Below are 15,640 nucleotides of genomic sequence, written 5' to 3'. Positions count from 1 at the left end.
AGAACATTTGGCGCATCATTAAATAAAAAATACATCAAAGATGACCACAAACTCTTCAGCAGCTGGAAACCTCTATCAGGCAAGAATGAGACCAAATTCCAACACCAAAACTCTAGAAACTCATAACCTCGATGCCCAGATGTCTTCAAACTATTTTGAAAAGAAGAGGAGATGCTACACCATGGTAAACATGCCCCCATGATCCCAACTATTTTGAGACCTGTAGCAAGCATCAAATTCGAAATGAGCTCATTTTGTTTAAACATTTGTTATGTTATCTATGTTCTATTGTGAATAAAATATTGGCTCATGTGATTTGAAAGTCTTTTAGTTTTCATTTTATTCAAATTTAAAGAACATCCGAACATTTCCAGAATTCGGGTTGTATATAAACACTCGCTGTATCCCAATTTGCCTACTTATAATATACCCTAAAAGTATGTACTGTTTTTGTGAAGAAAAAGTACATACTTTTGAGTGTGTAGCAGAATAGTAGGCAAGCTTTGGGACATACTACTTTGTCATAACTGTGTCTTTAATGGACAACTCTGTCGCTTAGTTACATGCATCCTGTCACCATTTAAACTACCCTGTCAATCATCTTGTCACAGTTAAAATCCTCCACATTCAATTTAATTTAATTTCCAACTGTTTCGGAGAGAAATGTAGTAGCACATTGCTGCCAGTCGTGGGTCTTTCATGCTGAGAACTCTCCTAATGTGTTTGCAGTTTGCATAATGATGCATTAAAAAGTTAATGACCAAACATATCTTAACAAAAGTTCACAATGTTGTTGCAGATGAAATTTAATGTGGATGACATTGAATAAATATCTTTTCATCAGGTTAGATACTGATACTTAATTACAAAACCTTTTTAACTAAACCTCTCTACTTAATCGTTGGACTCGCACATCCATCATGTTTGTAGTTTTTTAACACTTTTTATTCGTGTTTGTAGTTCTGATCTAATCCTCGTCCAATCCTCAATGGGTTATGGGCAATATCTGCCGTTAGAGTGTGCACGGATCTGCACTCCGAATCTGGGTCTCATTGGAATACTCATTTCAACATACTACGATTTGGGACATGCTAATTTTATTTTCGAATACCATTTAGGATGGATAGAATGCGGATTAGGGCGCAGCAACTGAAACAAAGAATAGTCTGGGTCTGGCTTTGAAAGCTGTAAAGGAAACTTAACATGCTCATCTGCAAAGGACCAAACTCACCAAATGTTTCCTGTTATGACGTTTGATTCACCGAAAGGACACAAGTTGTTTCAGTTTTATTCTGAACCATACCAGTAATAACTTACTAGAGATACACTCTGTTCTTCATTTCAAATACTGTGAAAGACTTTAACTGTGAATACCAACCCGGGTTGTTTGATGCCTCGTTTCAAAGACTGTAAGAGATCTTACCTGTGAATACTTACCTGAGTTATGTTTGATGCATCGTTCCAAAGACTAGGAAAAGCCATACCAGTGAATGCTTACCTGAGTTATGTTGAATGCATCGCTCCAAAGACTTTGTGAATACTTAACTGTGAATAACCATCCTGTTCTGCCCTTTCTGTTGAAAGCTTTCCTGCTTTAAGTCTGTGCGCTTCCACCCATTGTTTCTCACCAGTTCAGTCATATATTAGTTTCATTAAAGTTCCTGCAACTTTCACATTAACTACCTTGCCCTAGTATCATTACAGAAAAGCCAGACCCTGAAAGATGATTCCAGCAGAGTTTTCCTTTTCCCAAAGCTTTCCTGTGCACTATTTTTCAGGATGGCCAGGAAGGAGTTTCTGGAGTGTTGCCATCTGACCAAGTGGGATGACTAGGTTCTTATAAACTGTTTTGTGGGTGGAATGGATGACAAAATCAGTCAACTGTTGCCGGCGAGAGACTCCGGGGTGATACTAGAACAATATTTGGACAGAGGGCTGTGGCTGTGTGGCTCAGCATATATAGTCAGAGAGGTGGACGACGACGACAGCGCCACTCAGCTACAGTCCCTCCAGTCCAATCGTGATGTTTTCGATGTGCACCAAGCCCATAACGAGCTAATGTCTGCCGTCATGGAGCCAAAGCTGTCTGAGAAGTCTGACCAGGTGTGTGTGCTGGGTTGTACTTCTGTACCTGTGGGAGTCTTGGTGGAGCTAGATGAGGAATAAATGGTCATTACAGTCCATCTGCATCAGAGAGTTTCAATGTTCCCCATCTGAAATTCTGGAAGTCTTGGTTTTCTTCTATGCCTAATCCCTTCCTCCTCTTTGGATCCCGGTCAGTCTCGATTCTCCTCTTGCTCGAAGTCTCCTATATTGATGCTCCCACCCTGCCTCCCACTACCACCTCCTCAGCCTGTTCCATGTCAGCAAAATAGACGTTCTTTAATTGTATGTCTGCCCAGTCCTCCAGACCCGCCTGCCCTGCCTCTCCTCAGCCTTTTGACTCATGCTGATTCACCTCAGTCTGACTCTGTGCCAGTGCCAGTCCAACCCTGGATGGTCAACCCTGTAGCTCCACCTAGGATCACCAGTCAGCTTCACTGTGGCTCCTAGCTCCCTCTGCTCCACCTGGGACCATCGTCTCTATGGCTCCACCAGCCTTCCTCGTCTCTTCAGCTCTGCCTTGGTCAGCCGTGCTTGCTTCGTCCCTCCACCCCTCCGGCTCTGTCGGCTCCTCCTTCTCTCCAGCTCCACCTTGGTCCTCGGTCACTCTGTCTTCACCTCAGTCCTCTGGTACCGTGCTCCAACTTGGTTGCCTGTCACTGCAGCTGCGCCCTGCCCTCCAGGACCTGAATCTCCATCTTGGCCATCTCCATCTTGGTCCATTGGCTCCCTGGTTTCTCCTGCCAAGTCTTCCTCATGGCTCCTCCCTCCTTCATCTCTGCTGTGGGCATGCGTCCTGGTCATCTTGCAGGGGGACATTACCTGGTTTTTCCCTCCCTACACTCCCCCATGGATTATAGGGAATATTTTGGAACATCTGAAATCCCCTCCTAGAGGTGGGGGTAATGTCACTTCCCAGAGCTCTAACGAGCCGCACATGATGCTTGTTATTAGAGATTGTATTGAAATGCTGAAACCATGCTCATCTGCAAAGGACCAAACTCACCGAATGTTTCCTGTAATGATGTTTGATTCTCTGAAAGGACTTTTAGCTTGATTTTGAACAATACCGGTGAAAACTTACTTGAGATACATTCTGCTCTTCGTTTCAAAGACAGTGAAAGACTTATGAATTCTGAATGATTTTTCAGATTTTCTAGACTATTTTAATTAGTAAAGTGCAGGATATACTAAAATTTAGTGCATGGCTTTATTAAGCATACTAAGTGGGGCAGAGGGTGCCTGAGCCCTCCCAAGCTCTACAGCACCCCACAATTTTCCAGTGTAAATTTGTGATGAAAATAATACTGCAGTGCACTCTAACTGAGAGCCATTGGGGCAGTCAATTTTTCTTGCATGTCATGTTCGGGGCTCTGTAACTTTATATAGTTCTGTTGTGTTTGTTTTATGTTTGTTCTGAGAATAGACATAACTTTCTTTTCCTCACCGGAAATTCCTCTACGTGTGTGTCTTGTGTGTAAAAGCCTGTCAATCAGCATTACAGTGCCACCCTCAGGCTGAATAACATTAGACTGCTGCCAAAACTCTCTGCATGTGTTTAGCGATTAGAAAGTTCATGTGACATGCGTTTTCGGTCGTGTAGTGTAGACGAAGATTGTTTCTGAAACTCTGTGGAAACGCCAATGTAGACAGGGATCATTTTCTTTTTAAAACGCCATTTTAAAACGAAAACGCACTAGTGTAAACGGGGCCTAAGACACTGTTGCAGCGTTGTAACATTCTATAGATGGATGACATCAAACATTCTGAGCCGTTTTTAGAACACATAGGCCGTTTCGTTTTAACAACAAGGCACACGTTTCTGCGTGACTTTGTTGTGTTCTGAAAAAAACTTGAAAGTTTATAACGTGTGAAACTTATTCATTTTGGCCCTGTTTACACTAGTGCTTTTTCCTTTTAAAATGCCTTAGTTTTGCTATGGTTACGGCAGTCATTTACACTACGCCGGTGTTTTCGAACCTCAAAAACAGAGACACTGCAGAGTCCATTTTAGTTTGAAAACGCCGGGGTTGTATTTCAGTGTAAACCAAAATTGAGACTTTGAAAATGATGTTGTGGCTGCCCATGTTCGCTCTGCATATCCTTAACGACCGTGTAAACAATAACACAGAAGGTGCATCCCAATTTGCATACTTATGCACTATTCTATGACGTTTTTAAGTATAAATAGTGCAAGTAGTATGTTCACACTTAAAATTCCAAAAAGAAAAAGTACACTTTAAATACCCAGATGATGCACTAACGGATTAAATTAACGGAAAAAACAAAGTGTGGAATGTTGGACACTTCATGCACTCAACTGTTGCATCTTTAATTACGTAGCGGAGGGGAAGGGGCTGTCAGACTCTGATGTTAAATAACAAAATAACCTTATACAATTCACGCACTACATGGATGAGCACATACAGTAGTGCATAAGTACATAGTGTATAAGTGCATAGTGTATAGTGTGTAGTCTGGGACGCAACTAGAGTCTGAAATGCAATCTTTGCTGGCTTTTGTTGTCATTTTTAGCAGCCACTGTGCAGTTAAACTCTGCATTTTTAAATACTGCAGCTACCTACATGCAAGAGGTAACTTTACACTTGTACACCATGTGCATGCCCAGTGTGCATGAACAGTCATGTGACATGCGTTTTCGGCCGTGTAGTGTAGACGGAGATCGTTTCTGAAACGCTGTAGAAACGCCAGTGTAGATGAGGATCATTTTCATTTTAAAACAAAAACGCACTAGTGTAAACGGGGCCTTAGTTTATGATACCCAGTTTTCTCTGTAACCATACGAAGTCGGCAAGTGTATAATACCAAGTGCTTTAAATCTGATTTTTTTTTTCCTTTATTTTTTTATTCCAATATAGCAATGGTGTGCTATATTTGTTTTTAGTTTTATTTTCTGCTTTTGATTAAAATGTTTACTATTTGTTTTCCCTTTATATTTTGAAATCGAACTTTTTGGGTTAGTGTGATGGGGGCATGGCATAATAACAATTAATGCATTAGAATTATTTCAGCTGTTTTAAACTCACCCAGGTCGCGAGGTAGGTTGTAGCGCTCTCTGTACTTCATTTTACTGTGTAACAGATAAATATGGGACGATCATATCAAAGTTTGATATAAATAGCGCAGACTTTAAAGCAAAAATTGTTACAGCAATCCCTCGTCTCCCCTCTACAGGGCCATCCCACTATCTCACCTACAGACATAGAGAGAAGAGAGTGTGTGTGTAAGTCTGTGATCGGAAGGGAGGTCAGAACAGTTAAGCCTCTGTACCTGTTCTACATCAGAGCAAAAAGAGCGTCTTTTGAAATACACTGACAGTGTCCCACCCATTTGGATTTCGCCTTTCGTTCTGTGTATTGGAGGTTCCAGGGCTGCTGGGGAGGAGCGAGGCTCGTCTTTATCAGTAAGACAGCGCCGCTGCTCGAGCGCTACACTGACCGTCTGCCGCGCGCAATCACCGTTTGATCGGGACCCGCGCGGAGTCTCTCCGTTATCTCGCCGCGTGCCACTGCAGCAGAAGGGTAAGAGGAACTCCTGAGAGGATCACTTATTTCATCTCCGCTGACCCTTCCTAGGAGAAAAAAAAAAAAAACACTGACTTAACTGACACCTGTCCAGGGAGATACTCAGTAGAAAACCTTTGCGTGTAACTCAGTGGAAAAAGAGAAGTTTTAACCGTAGGTAGGCTACCGTTGGACGTTTGTAACCTTGGAACTCGTAGCTGCTGTTCGGTGAGGATGGGACCGTTGCTCGTCTCCATCGCCCTCTGCGTGCACCTCGCTGTCCCGCATCTCGTCAAAGGTGAGTGGCAAAGCGCAGGATGCATATTTTATTTGTGAGTGATGTTGTTTAACTTTCAATTCCTGCAGGACAGGGAGACAACATAAGAACTGTTATATTTTGGCACATCACAGAATGCTCTTAAAAGGCACGTTTAAAACAAAATGTTTATTGTGCATCTCAAACATGCCCTGAAATTAACCACAGAACGCATGATTAGTTTGCAGTAACTGTATATGAGCACAAGTCAGATGAATATTTAAAAATGCCATTCATTATATCTCATGCTGTTTTTATTGGTCAAATATGTAGTAGGAGAAACATTATTTACACGGTATCCCATTGACAGGCTGCTACGGCTTTCATGATCATACTCCTACGGTTTTTACATATATGGCAAGCTCTTTTAACATTTAATGCTTAAAAACGAACAAGTTTCGGATTTATGCTACCTGTTCTTGTGATTTATTTTAATGATCATCCAGGTAATCCAGTAGAGACTAGCTATCTATTTTTTCAATTCACCAATTATTCCTTAGTATATCCCATCAACAGTCATAAACTTAATAGATACTATTCTCTATGCTTATTTAATAGTATACATACTAATATACTTCTCAATCAATCAATCAATCAATCAATCACTCAGTAAATCAATTTATTTATAGAGCACAAATAAACACATCATTAGTTGATGACTACTTATTCTTATCCCTAGTTACTAGTGTCTATTCCAGCTTTAATGTTTTTGTATGTTAATGAGACTCTAGTATGTAAATACTATTATGCCTTGAAAAAAAAAAAAAAAAAGGCTGCCTAACTAAATGTTAAACTGGGACAGGTACTAGCAACAGTTTGAACCAACCCAATGTCATGGGAAAACATAAATATTTTACGAGGTGGCAATTTCGTATGAATTCGTACGATTTGATTCGTACAAAAACGTACAATTTTCAAACAAATCTCATTATGAAGAACCACCCCTAACCCCACCCCTATACCTACCAATTTCTGGGGATTAAACAGATTGTACAAATTTGCCACCATTTCAGCAAAACGTAAAACAGTTATGAATTGCCATGAGATTTTGTTGGTTTGAACATACTAGTCTGTAAATAGCAGATCATCTGAATCACAGATCATCATTGAATTAATTTGTTACCAGTTAACCATGGAATAGTTACTTGTCAAGCAATACAATAGACATTAGTGACTTACTGATGCTAGTCACTGTAAGTAAACAGTATGATTATTTTATGAATAGTTACTTTAGAAAAAACTGCAAAAAAGGGATACTAGTCAATAATGGATTACTTACAAGTAATTAAAATGTAAATCCTAGTAAAATAAAATAAAAAATATCTACTAGTTAGTTTTAAGGAATCACTGTTAAGATAGCTTGCCACATTGCATCAGTATTTTGAGAAATAGGAGACTGATCAGTTGACATGCTGGATGGACTAGAGATCCATTTACCAGAGCTCAGTGGATGTTTCTCCTTGTTCTTATCGATCTCCAGTCACAGCGAATGTTTTCTTCTATCGCAGACATGAGAGTAATGCATATCCATTCAGATTCAGATGTGCTATCATTGTGAGAGTGGACAGGTTTCCTGCCTGCTTCTTTTATTGTGAGATTCGCAACACCTAGATTTCAGCATTATTTAGAGCAGACACAACTGCTGTATAACATCTTAAAGATAGCGTTCAATGATGTCATGATCCCACTCATAATAATCATTACAAATACAATCATTGTGTTTTGGCTTGAAATGAATATGTGTTTATTAACTTATTAACTTATACACACTATTTTAGATGCTTCAAATTTTGTACATTCAGATCAGCATTCTGACTCTCTATCAGTAAAAACAAAAGTCTTATCCTCCATCTGCCACAAATGTAGAAATTCAATGCATTCTAAGGGAAGAAGGGAAATCGTATTGCTTAGTTGTTCTAGATTGAGAGAGACCGTGGAAGTCCCAGTTTTGTAGGAATAGATGTTTCTTTAATTTCATAGGAGGAACAAAAATAATCGATACACATCTATTATATATTTGCACAGTGCAACTATATAACTAAAAAAAAAACAGTGCGGATAAAATATCTCAGATAATTTGGAAGAATTTGAGAAGAAATGTCTAAGTTCATACTGAAACTTTGATTGCAGACTTTGGTTTCTTGGCAAATCTGAGCACAGTTTAAGACACTGAGATCTCTTTTGAATCTCTAAAGGAGACACATGGGAGATTACTGGAATCTTTTTTTGTCTTGAGAAAAACCTGAGAAGAAAAATTCTTAAATATGCTCTCTACTGAATCTCATTGCAGTCTAGGAGAAACCGTTCTCGTCTGCTCTTTTTTTTTCTCCCTGAGGGGATGAACCTGTTTCTGAAAGTGTCTCCTTGAGGCTCCAAGAGCACTGAAGTATATAATGATGAAGCGTTCTCACACTTTTTAGAGGCGTTGAATTGTGAATACTTCATCATTTAGTTATATATGTTCTTCAAAAGCAGATATTATCGCTTTCTAAGTTTGGATACCGCTTAAGTATAGACATATCAGTCCAAACATTTTTCAACTGAAAGCTATGTTCCTGGATATGAGAACTAAATATTAAAGTAAACTAATATTTGAACATAAGTTGAATGCTTGTAATTTTGTTTGTAGCTTCAGTCTTCTCGACTTCACAGGTCTGTGATTTTAAGTATGCTCACCTCTTCCAGTCTTGCTGTGCTAGGAGCTATAATTGTAACTGAGCATGGCCTCAGAGCTTCCTGGTGTCAACTGTGCTTCTGCAGCTTGGAGCTGCAGCCTCCTCCTTGAATAATGGATTGTTAGCTACAATACCTCAGGGTGCACTTGTTCCTTGGCTTGGAGAGGGAGTGAAATCATCAGTGGCAGTTCTTCAATTAATCACAGCACATTCAGACGTCACACATTCGACATGCTTCAAGGTGTGATTTGGTGGCATGCCACACTTTCAGTCACGTTTTCCTTTGTTTCTTACACATGAATTAGAAACTTCATAGAGTTTCTTTTCTATTATAGTTAAAGGTAACTAATATTATGTTAATTTAAAGTAATAGTCCACCCAAAAATTAAAATCCTGTCATCATTTAGTCACCCTTATGTCATTCCAAACTCTATTTTTGATGTTAAAATATTTGCTTTTAAAATTTAATTTAGGTTAATGTGTATTGGTGGAACATTTGTTTTAACAATCCAACATCTATGGAAGCGGACGATAGATGACATATCTTGCAGTATGTCTCATATTTTTTTTCCACTGTCTGCGAGACTGTGTGGGAGATTTCAGTGGCTGCTTTCATTGATGCATGTAACTGTCGGGGGGCAATTACAAGCATACACCCTATTCTCAATGTCAGAGGCCACAGCTGCTGGCTTGAGCGAATCGATGCTCCTTAAACAACTCTCGTCTGGAAAGACTTGCTGTGCATCGTCTCATGCCATTTTGCTACATATGAAAATGCTGTGTGGCTGATAAATAGGCATTTGGTTTGTTAAGTTACCGACTGTCTCAGACAGACCGTGAAATAACACTTGTTGATGACAGGGGGCATGTTGCTGTGTGTATGCTCTGTTCTGCTATTTTTTATTTTTTTGTTTGTTTGTTTTTTCCCCCACACGTTTCAAGCAATTATGTAAAACTAAAGTTGCAATTGTAAGATATAAAGTAAGAATTATGAGAAATAAATTCTCAATTACGAGAACACAAGCTGAAATTCCAAGAAGTAAATTTTTTGAGAAATAGTCACATTTTGAAATACTAAGTCACAATATGGCAAATATTCACAATTATGAGAAATAATTAGTTATGTGAAATAAAATTGCAGCTGGTAGATGTTAGGTAAGAATTATGAGAAACAAATTTCCAAGAAATACATTTGAAATTATGAGAACTAAAATTCTGTCATAACTCTTTGAGGCCGGGTTCACACCGCAAGTGTCACGTTAGCAGCACGTGAGCGTAAACTGCAGCTGTAGAGACGCGTGAGAATTCACACTGGAAGCGTTTGTACAGCGTCACAGCAGCGGCTCGAAGCTGCATATAAAGTGAGCATTTCTTTACAAAGGCAGCTATACATTTGTTTTTATAACTTGGTCATTTATAAACTTGATAGTCTTGAAAGTTTGTTAACATTGGGAGGTGTACAACATTCGCATATAATCATAAAATAAATAAAATTAAATTAATAAAAGGATTGTGTTATCCATTGCTGCACACGAATGAGGTAAGCTTTGTGTTTTACATCATCTGATGCGTGAACATGTTACAACACAGCAAGCTCAGCGAAAAAAGCCAGCAAACTCGGGTTTGATTTGGGTATGCAAGAGCCTATATAGCTGTCTGTGTAATAACTAAAATAATGCTTATATATCATATTTTCTGGCTAGTTTACTTTAGTTTTTTATAATATACCATACTTTAACCCAAACTGAATAATTAAAAACAAGTTTAAATGAGTAAATCTTATATAAATATTTTTTTAATATAAATGAACATACTTTAATTCTTGTTAAAACACACTAGATATGCTTATTCTGTGCATTATGAGCACTTTTTTTTGTGTGAAATCATATTTATTTTGGTGATAGATATGAAAATGTTGATATGTTTCTCTGCTATGCTGCTGCTGTTATTGCTGCTGCTGCTGTTGCAGATCAAGTACGGGACTTGTTACTGCCAATACATACACGATACACTGCTGTGAGCAAGTAAGACATGCTGCTGTTATACAAAATAGCACAAATGAATTACCCATAGCAGATCTGTACAGGTGGAGCTGGGGAAGGTGGAGGGTTTCTGAAAGCGCACTGCAGTTCTTGCAAGTAGATTGAGTTAAGGATCTATCAACCTGCGCCATATACAGTTTCATGACAGAACTTTGTATTTGCAGTTCGAAGAAATAAAGTTGCATTTGTGAGATATAAAGTCACAATAAGAAAATAATTGGAGTTATGTGAAATAAAACTGCAGTTGGTAGACTGTTGGAGTTGTGAGAAAATCACATTTTTGAGATTATATGACATTTATCTAGATTTTTCTTTAAAGTGGAAATGGGCTTTTATACCTCATTGTAGAGTATAGATGAAGTTTATGAGTGACTCATCACTGTCTAGACATCCACTATTTATGCATTTGTACTTTGCATGTATTTTGTGAGTAGTGAATCTGTTCACTACAGTTTAGGCATCAAGAGCTTTATTTATCAGTATGTATTGCATTATATTTTCCATGTTGTATTGGGCACACTATCCGTGACAGTGTAATTTTTTTCCCAGCTTGAGGACAGGAGTGTGTTTGACAGAGGACCCATGTTGAGAGTGTGAGACAAATTTGTTCTGGTTGGTTGAGCCTTTGGGCCCTTAAGCTCTAGTAGTTCAGGTCTTTATCCCACACACATGAACTGTGCTGTCAGTGTCAGCTGGCCACTTCATTAGAAAGGCTTCCCTGCGTGAGTCCTGCATGCTTTATTTATTGTGTGACATTTGCGATTACATTGTGGAAAAATTCAAAGTAAGCACCTTAGAGAAACAATCCACTATGGGTTCTCCATCTAACGAGAAGACCATCAGCTGTGTGGAAAAATAGATTTGCTTATTAAATAAGCCTAGTTCAGATGCAAAGCGCAATCAGATTCCTTGTTAAAAATGTAAATGTGACCACAGCATTTTCCCAGAGTGAACTTACAGAGTGAAATACCGAGTTGATTGTAATTTTGAGCGTTGACGTGAACTTTTTTATGATGGAGTACCAGTTGAATTGTTTTCTTAGTTAAGCAAATGACTTTCCTCCCTTGAGAACAACATGCAGCCGTATTACACAAGTTTACCATCTGATAGGCTCACAAGGCTCATTTTGCAGGTTGCTAGGAGAAGTAGATAGTTTTGTCATTTGTTTTTTTCTTCTATCATTTTCACTCTCTCTTTAATGAGTGTACAGAGGCCATTTCTTTCTAGATCATTGGTTCTGATAGGCTCACAGATCACAATTAATCATGAATGAAGCAACATGGCTGCTGTGGTGAAACGGAACTCTATCTTTCCATAATGACCTTCTGTTCTGATGAGGTGTCATTGAACTTTAATCATTGCCCTTCTTTTGCTGTACTCTGGGGTGTAATTGTGGTCATCACTGTCTGGACTGTGCCCATGCAATACAGCTAATAATAAAAGATGGATTCATTCTTCACTTGTTTTGACAGACTAATGGCACCGTTGGTGTTTGTCGATGAGCAAGATTTGACCCGTATTATGTCATGGTAGGGCACCTCCACCACAGGAATAAGATCATGCTAGACTGTGTGAAGAATATTTCATGTGCTTCTGGGAGGATCATGTGCTTCTGGGAGGACCTGCACTAACAGTTGGTATTCAGATGAAAGGGAGTGTTAACAAATGGCTTTCTCTAAGTATTATAGAGCTCCTTGAAGAATTTGAGGAATGTGTTGTTTGTGGGGGATGTGGTGTTAATGTGCGCCTTTGGGGATATCCTCAAATGCCACTGAGAGATCTAGAGTTTTCTCAATAATGGTAACTATGTAAGATGCCCAGACCTGTGAACTTACTGCCTGTGGGAAAATCTAGGGTTGGCTGTCTGCTTCGGGAAGAAATATTGCAGTAGGGTAAACTTTGTCACTGTGTCTGTCTTGTCTTGAACTATGAGACAATACACAAGAAAGCAAGACTGATTGCTGCAGATCTTTTTTCTTCTTTACCTGGATGGTAAAGGCATAACGGGAGATGTGAGCTTTTTGTAACAATCTAAGTTAAATAAATAGTGGTGCACCATGAGATGAACAGTGACCTTTTTTTTTTTTAATTTAAGGACAGGGAGTATTACATAGCTCAACTCTTTGTATAATGCTTAGTGAGTTATCCTGATTCATAATTATTTTGGTTGATAATGCCCCTGTGCACACATCTCCGGCATCCTGGGGATGTTATAGCAGTAAGTAACTTTTTTTTACCTTCACAAATAGTTTTCTACGTCCTTACGATGGTTAATTGACTTGTAGTGGTGTGTTTGAGGCGTGCACTAACCCCCTCTGGCACGTCTACGCCAGAATACAGCACTTGCAAGTTGAGCTGCATCGACCCGACACAATCTCGCCTCATGTTCACGCTCACGCGAGAGTGACAAAATGCTTTACGGTAATTCAAAAACAATGTATATATTAGGGCTGCATGATATATCGCATGAGATTGTCACACGCATTTCGTCAGTAAAGCCGGTTCCCTGATTACCGCTAAATCGCCATCACCTGCTTTCAAATGGAGCGGCATTTAATAGACAGAGCCGTAGTTCACTGAAAAGCCACGCAATATCGCGTTCATATCGCAGATGAATCGGCTTCGATAATGAACGCGATATTGCGTGGCTTTTCAGTGATCTACGGCTCTGTCTATTAAATGCCGCTCCATTTGAAAACAGGTGATGGCGATTTAGCGAGTAATCAGGGAACCGGCTTTACTGACGAAATGCGCGTGACAATCTCATGCGATATATCGTGCAGCCCTAGTATATATTATGACTTTATAAGACACTTTCGAAAATTAGCCACCTCCATCGAGTGTACTGTATTTGCAAATTACCCACCTCCTCTTTCTTGTACTGTATTTGCAAAACTACTGCGCTGGTGAGCGTTGTAGTCATTGTAGTCCAGAGCTGCGCTTGGAGTATTTACGACAGTGTGATTCACTGAAGGAAACTGTAGGGGGAGCTTCGCAAATCTTACTGAGTTCCGCTTTAACATCTAGAAGCTTTAGCTCAGGGGTGTCCAATCCTGCTCCTAGAGGGCCACTGTCCTGCAAAGTTTATCTCCAGCCCTAATTAAACACACCTGAACCAGCTAATCAAGGTCTCACTAGGCATACTAGAAACATTCAGGCAGGTCTGTTGGAGCTAACGGCACCCTTGGCACATATTTCAAGCTCTACTATAGACTGTAGCTAAACAAAATACTTTTATTATTATTATTATTATTAATAATTTGTAGTGCTTTTCACCAGTACATGCATAAGGCAAATTTATTTCTGGTTCCTTTTGTCATATTTTGTTGGTCTTTATGACCTATGGTGGGTGTAGTGTGTCATCGCCTGTGAGTGAAAGGACATTCATAATGAGTAATGAATTAGAATAGCAGATGGCAGGAAGTCAAAATGAATGAAGGTGATGTCACTCCCTAGCAAATAAACCTCTTCTTCTCTGTGGGAAACAAATCATCCTCTTTGAGAACATGGCTACCTCAAGTGGCATTTGTTAACAAGGACCACCGCAATACGTATTCCAATGTGGCTAAAGAGTGATGGGATAGAGGGTGGATTGGATCTAGATTGCTGCATATTTAAAGAGTTTATTTAAAGCTGTGCTAAAATTACCTGTGTAGCAAGTTCTCAATGTTTTCCCTTAGGTCCATAGCTCTTTTAAGACATTGGTTTAAAGACTAAAGTTGATTAAAGCAAAGAGCTTTGCAAAGAGCTTATTACTTTTAGATTTGATATCAGCAATCATTAACACTACTGTAGAACTGCCAGGAGTTGTTGTATACCTAAAACCGCCAGTGGGTAATATGTACCCACGCACAAGACTATATGGGTAAAAAATGTATTATGTCACTGTATTATGCCACTGTCTTCACAAAGTAAGAGCCATAAAAAAAGTCTAGAGCCATAAAATCATAATGTTTATTCATCAACTATGGCTATTTTAAGCAGGCTAATCACTTTTCTTAACGGTGAATGTAAACCAGCCTGCAATGACAGCGAGAATTAGAAGAAAATAAATACGTATTTAGGTGGTGTAATATTATAATAAAATGTAATTAATCACATATTAAGATAACCCATGTTATTAAAATTCAGAAAATACCCTAAATAGACAATAATGAACAATTATAATTCACTGCGCTGCATAAGATGTAGATATGATGCAACGACAAATTCAAGTGCACAGTTTCACCTAATGAATCATTAATTTATTTAGCATATGGGTAAAATTGACCCACTGGCGCTTATAGGTATAAATGCCCTGTTTTTTAATCAGGTTTTATCTAAACAAATTTTAACAACAGGGGATAACACAATTTTAGTAAAAGTCAATGACTGGGAGACTTTTTGTACATTTGAAAGACAGCCACGGGTAAATTTTACCCTGTGGCGGTTCTAGTGTCTGTATTTGATTTATTTATTTAAAATGCAGATTAGATTATCAAGCTGCACTTCACCTACACTAGTAAAGCATACTGTAAGTACATTAGACAGCAGGGTTGTATTACATTCAGAACTGAATTGAGAATGCCTTTTAAAGTCCAATTTAATTAATGAATTTTAATTGAAGTAGTATAATGGCAATTAAAAACTATAAAACTATAAAAACTATAAAAGCAAAGTCTGTTAAGACTTTTAATGTTGACTCAACCAGACATAAAAAAAAATAAATAAAAAAAAGCCACAATTTTATGGTTTGGTGAATTCATATGTATCTGCATAATTAGTTTTATGTGAAAACATACTTTTTTTTTTTTTTTTTTTTTAGAAAATAACTAAGCAGAAGGTCCAGCCCTAAACCTAATCTTTAGTGGGGCATAAGCAGATTGTAGGAAAACGTACAAATAAGATTAATATGAATTCGCCACAAATTCGCCTGATGAATGTCCATGAGAGTGTGTTGGTTGACTTGACAAAGCCTGTTTGAAAGTTTTGAGAAAAGAA

General features: G+C 38.6%; 1 protein-coding gene across 3 annotated transcripts in view; it reads left to right on the top strand.

Annotated features, from left to right (window-relative positions):
* Positions 1-5,224: 5,224 nt before the first annotated feature.
* edil3a (EGF-like repeats and discoidin I-like domains 3a) overlaps positions 5,225-15,640 on the top strand; it is a 224,477-nt gene continuing 214,061 nt past the window's right edge. The window contains exon 1 of one of the 3 annotated variants that reach the window (XM_048189138.1): positions 5,225-5,925. In XM_048189138.1, coding sequence (XP_048045095.1) covers positions 5,862-5,925 — 64 coding nt within the window. In that variant the 5' untranslated portion in view covers positions 5,225-5,861. The remainder of the gene's footprint in view (positions 5,926-15,640) is intronic. The other 2 variants (XM_048189137.1, XM_048189139.1) reach the window with 2 other exon arrangements.

This window comes from Megalobrama amblycephala, linkage group LG4 (genome assembly GCF_018812025.1).
Source record: "Megalobrama amblycephala isolate DHTTF-2021 linkage group LG4, ASM1881202v1, whole genome shotgun sequence".
Lineage (NCBI taxonomy): Eukaryota > Metazoa > Chordata > Actinopteri > Cypriniformes > Xenocyprididae > Megalobrama > Megalobrama amblycephala.
Note: the sequence above shows the minus strand (reverse complement) of the source record. Positions and strands in the feature narration are given on the sequence as shown.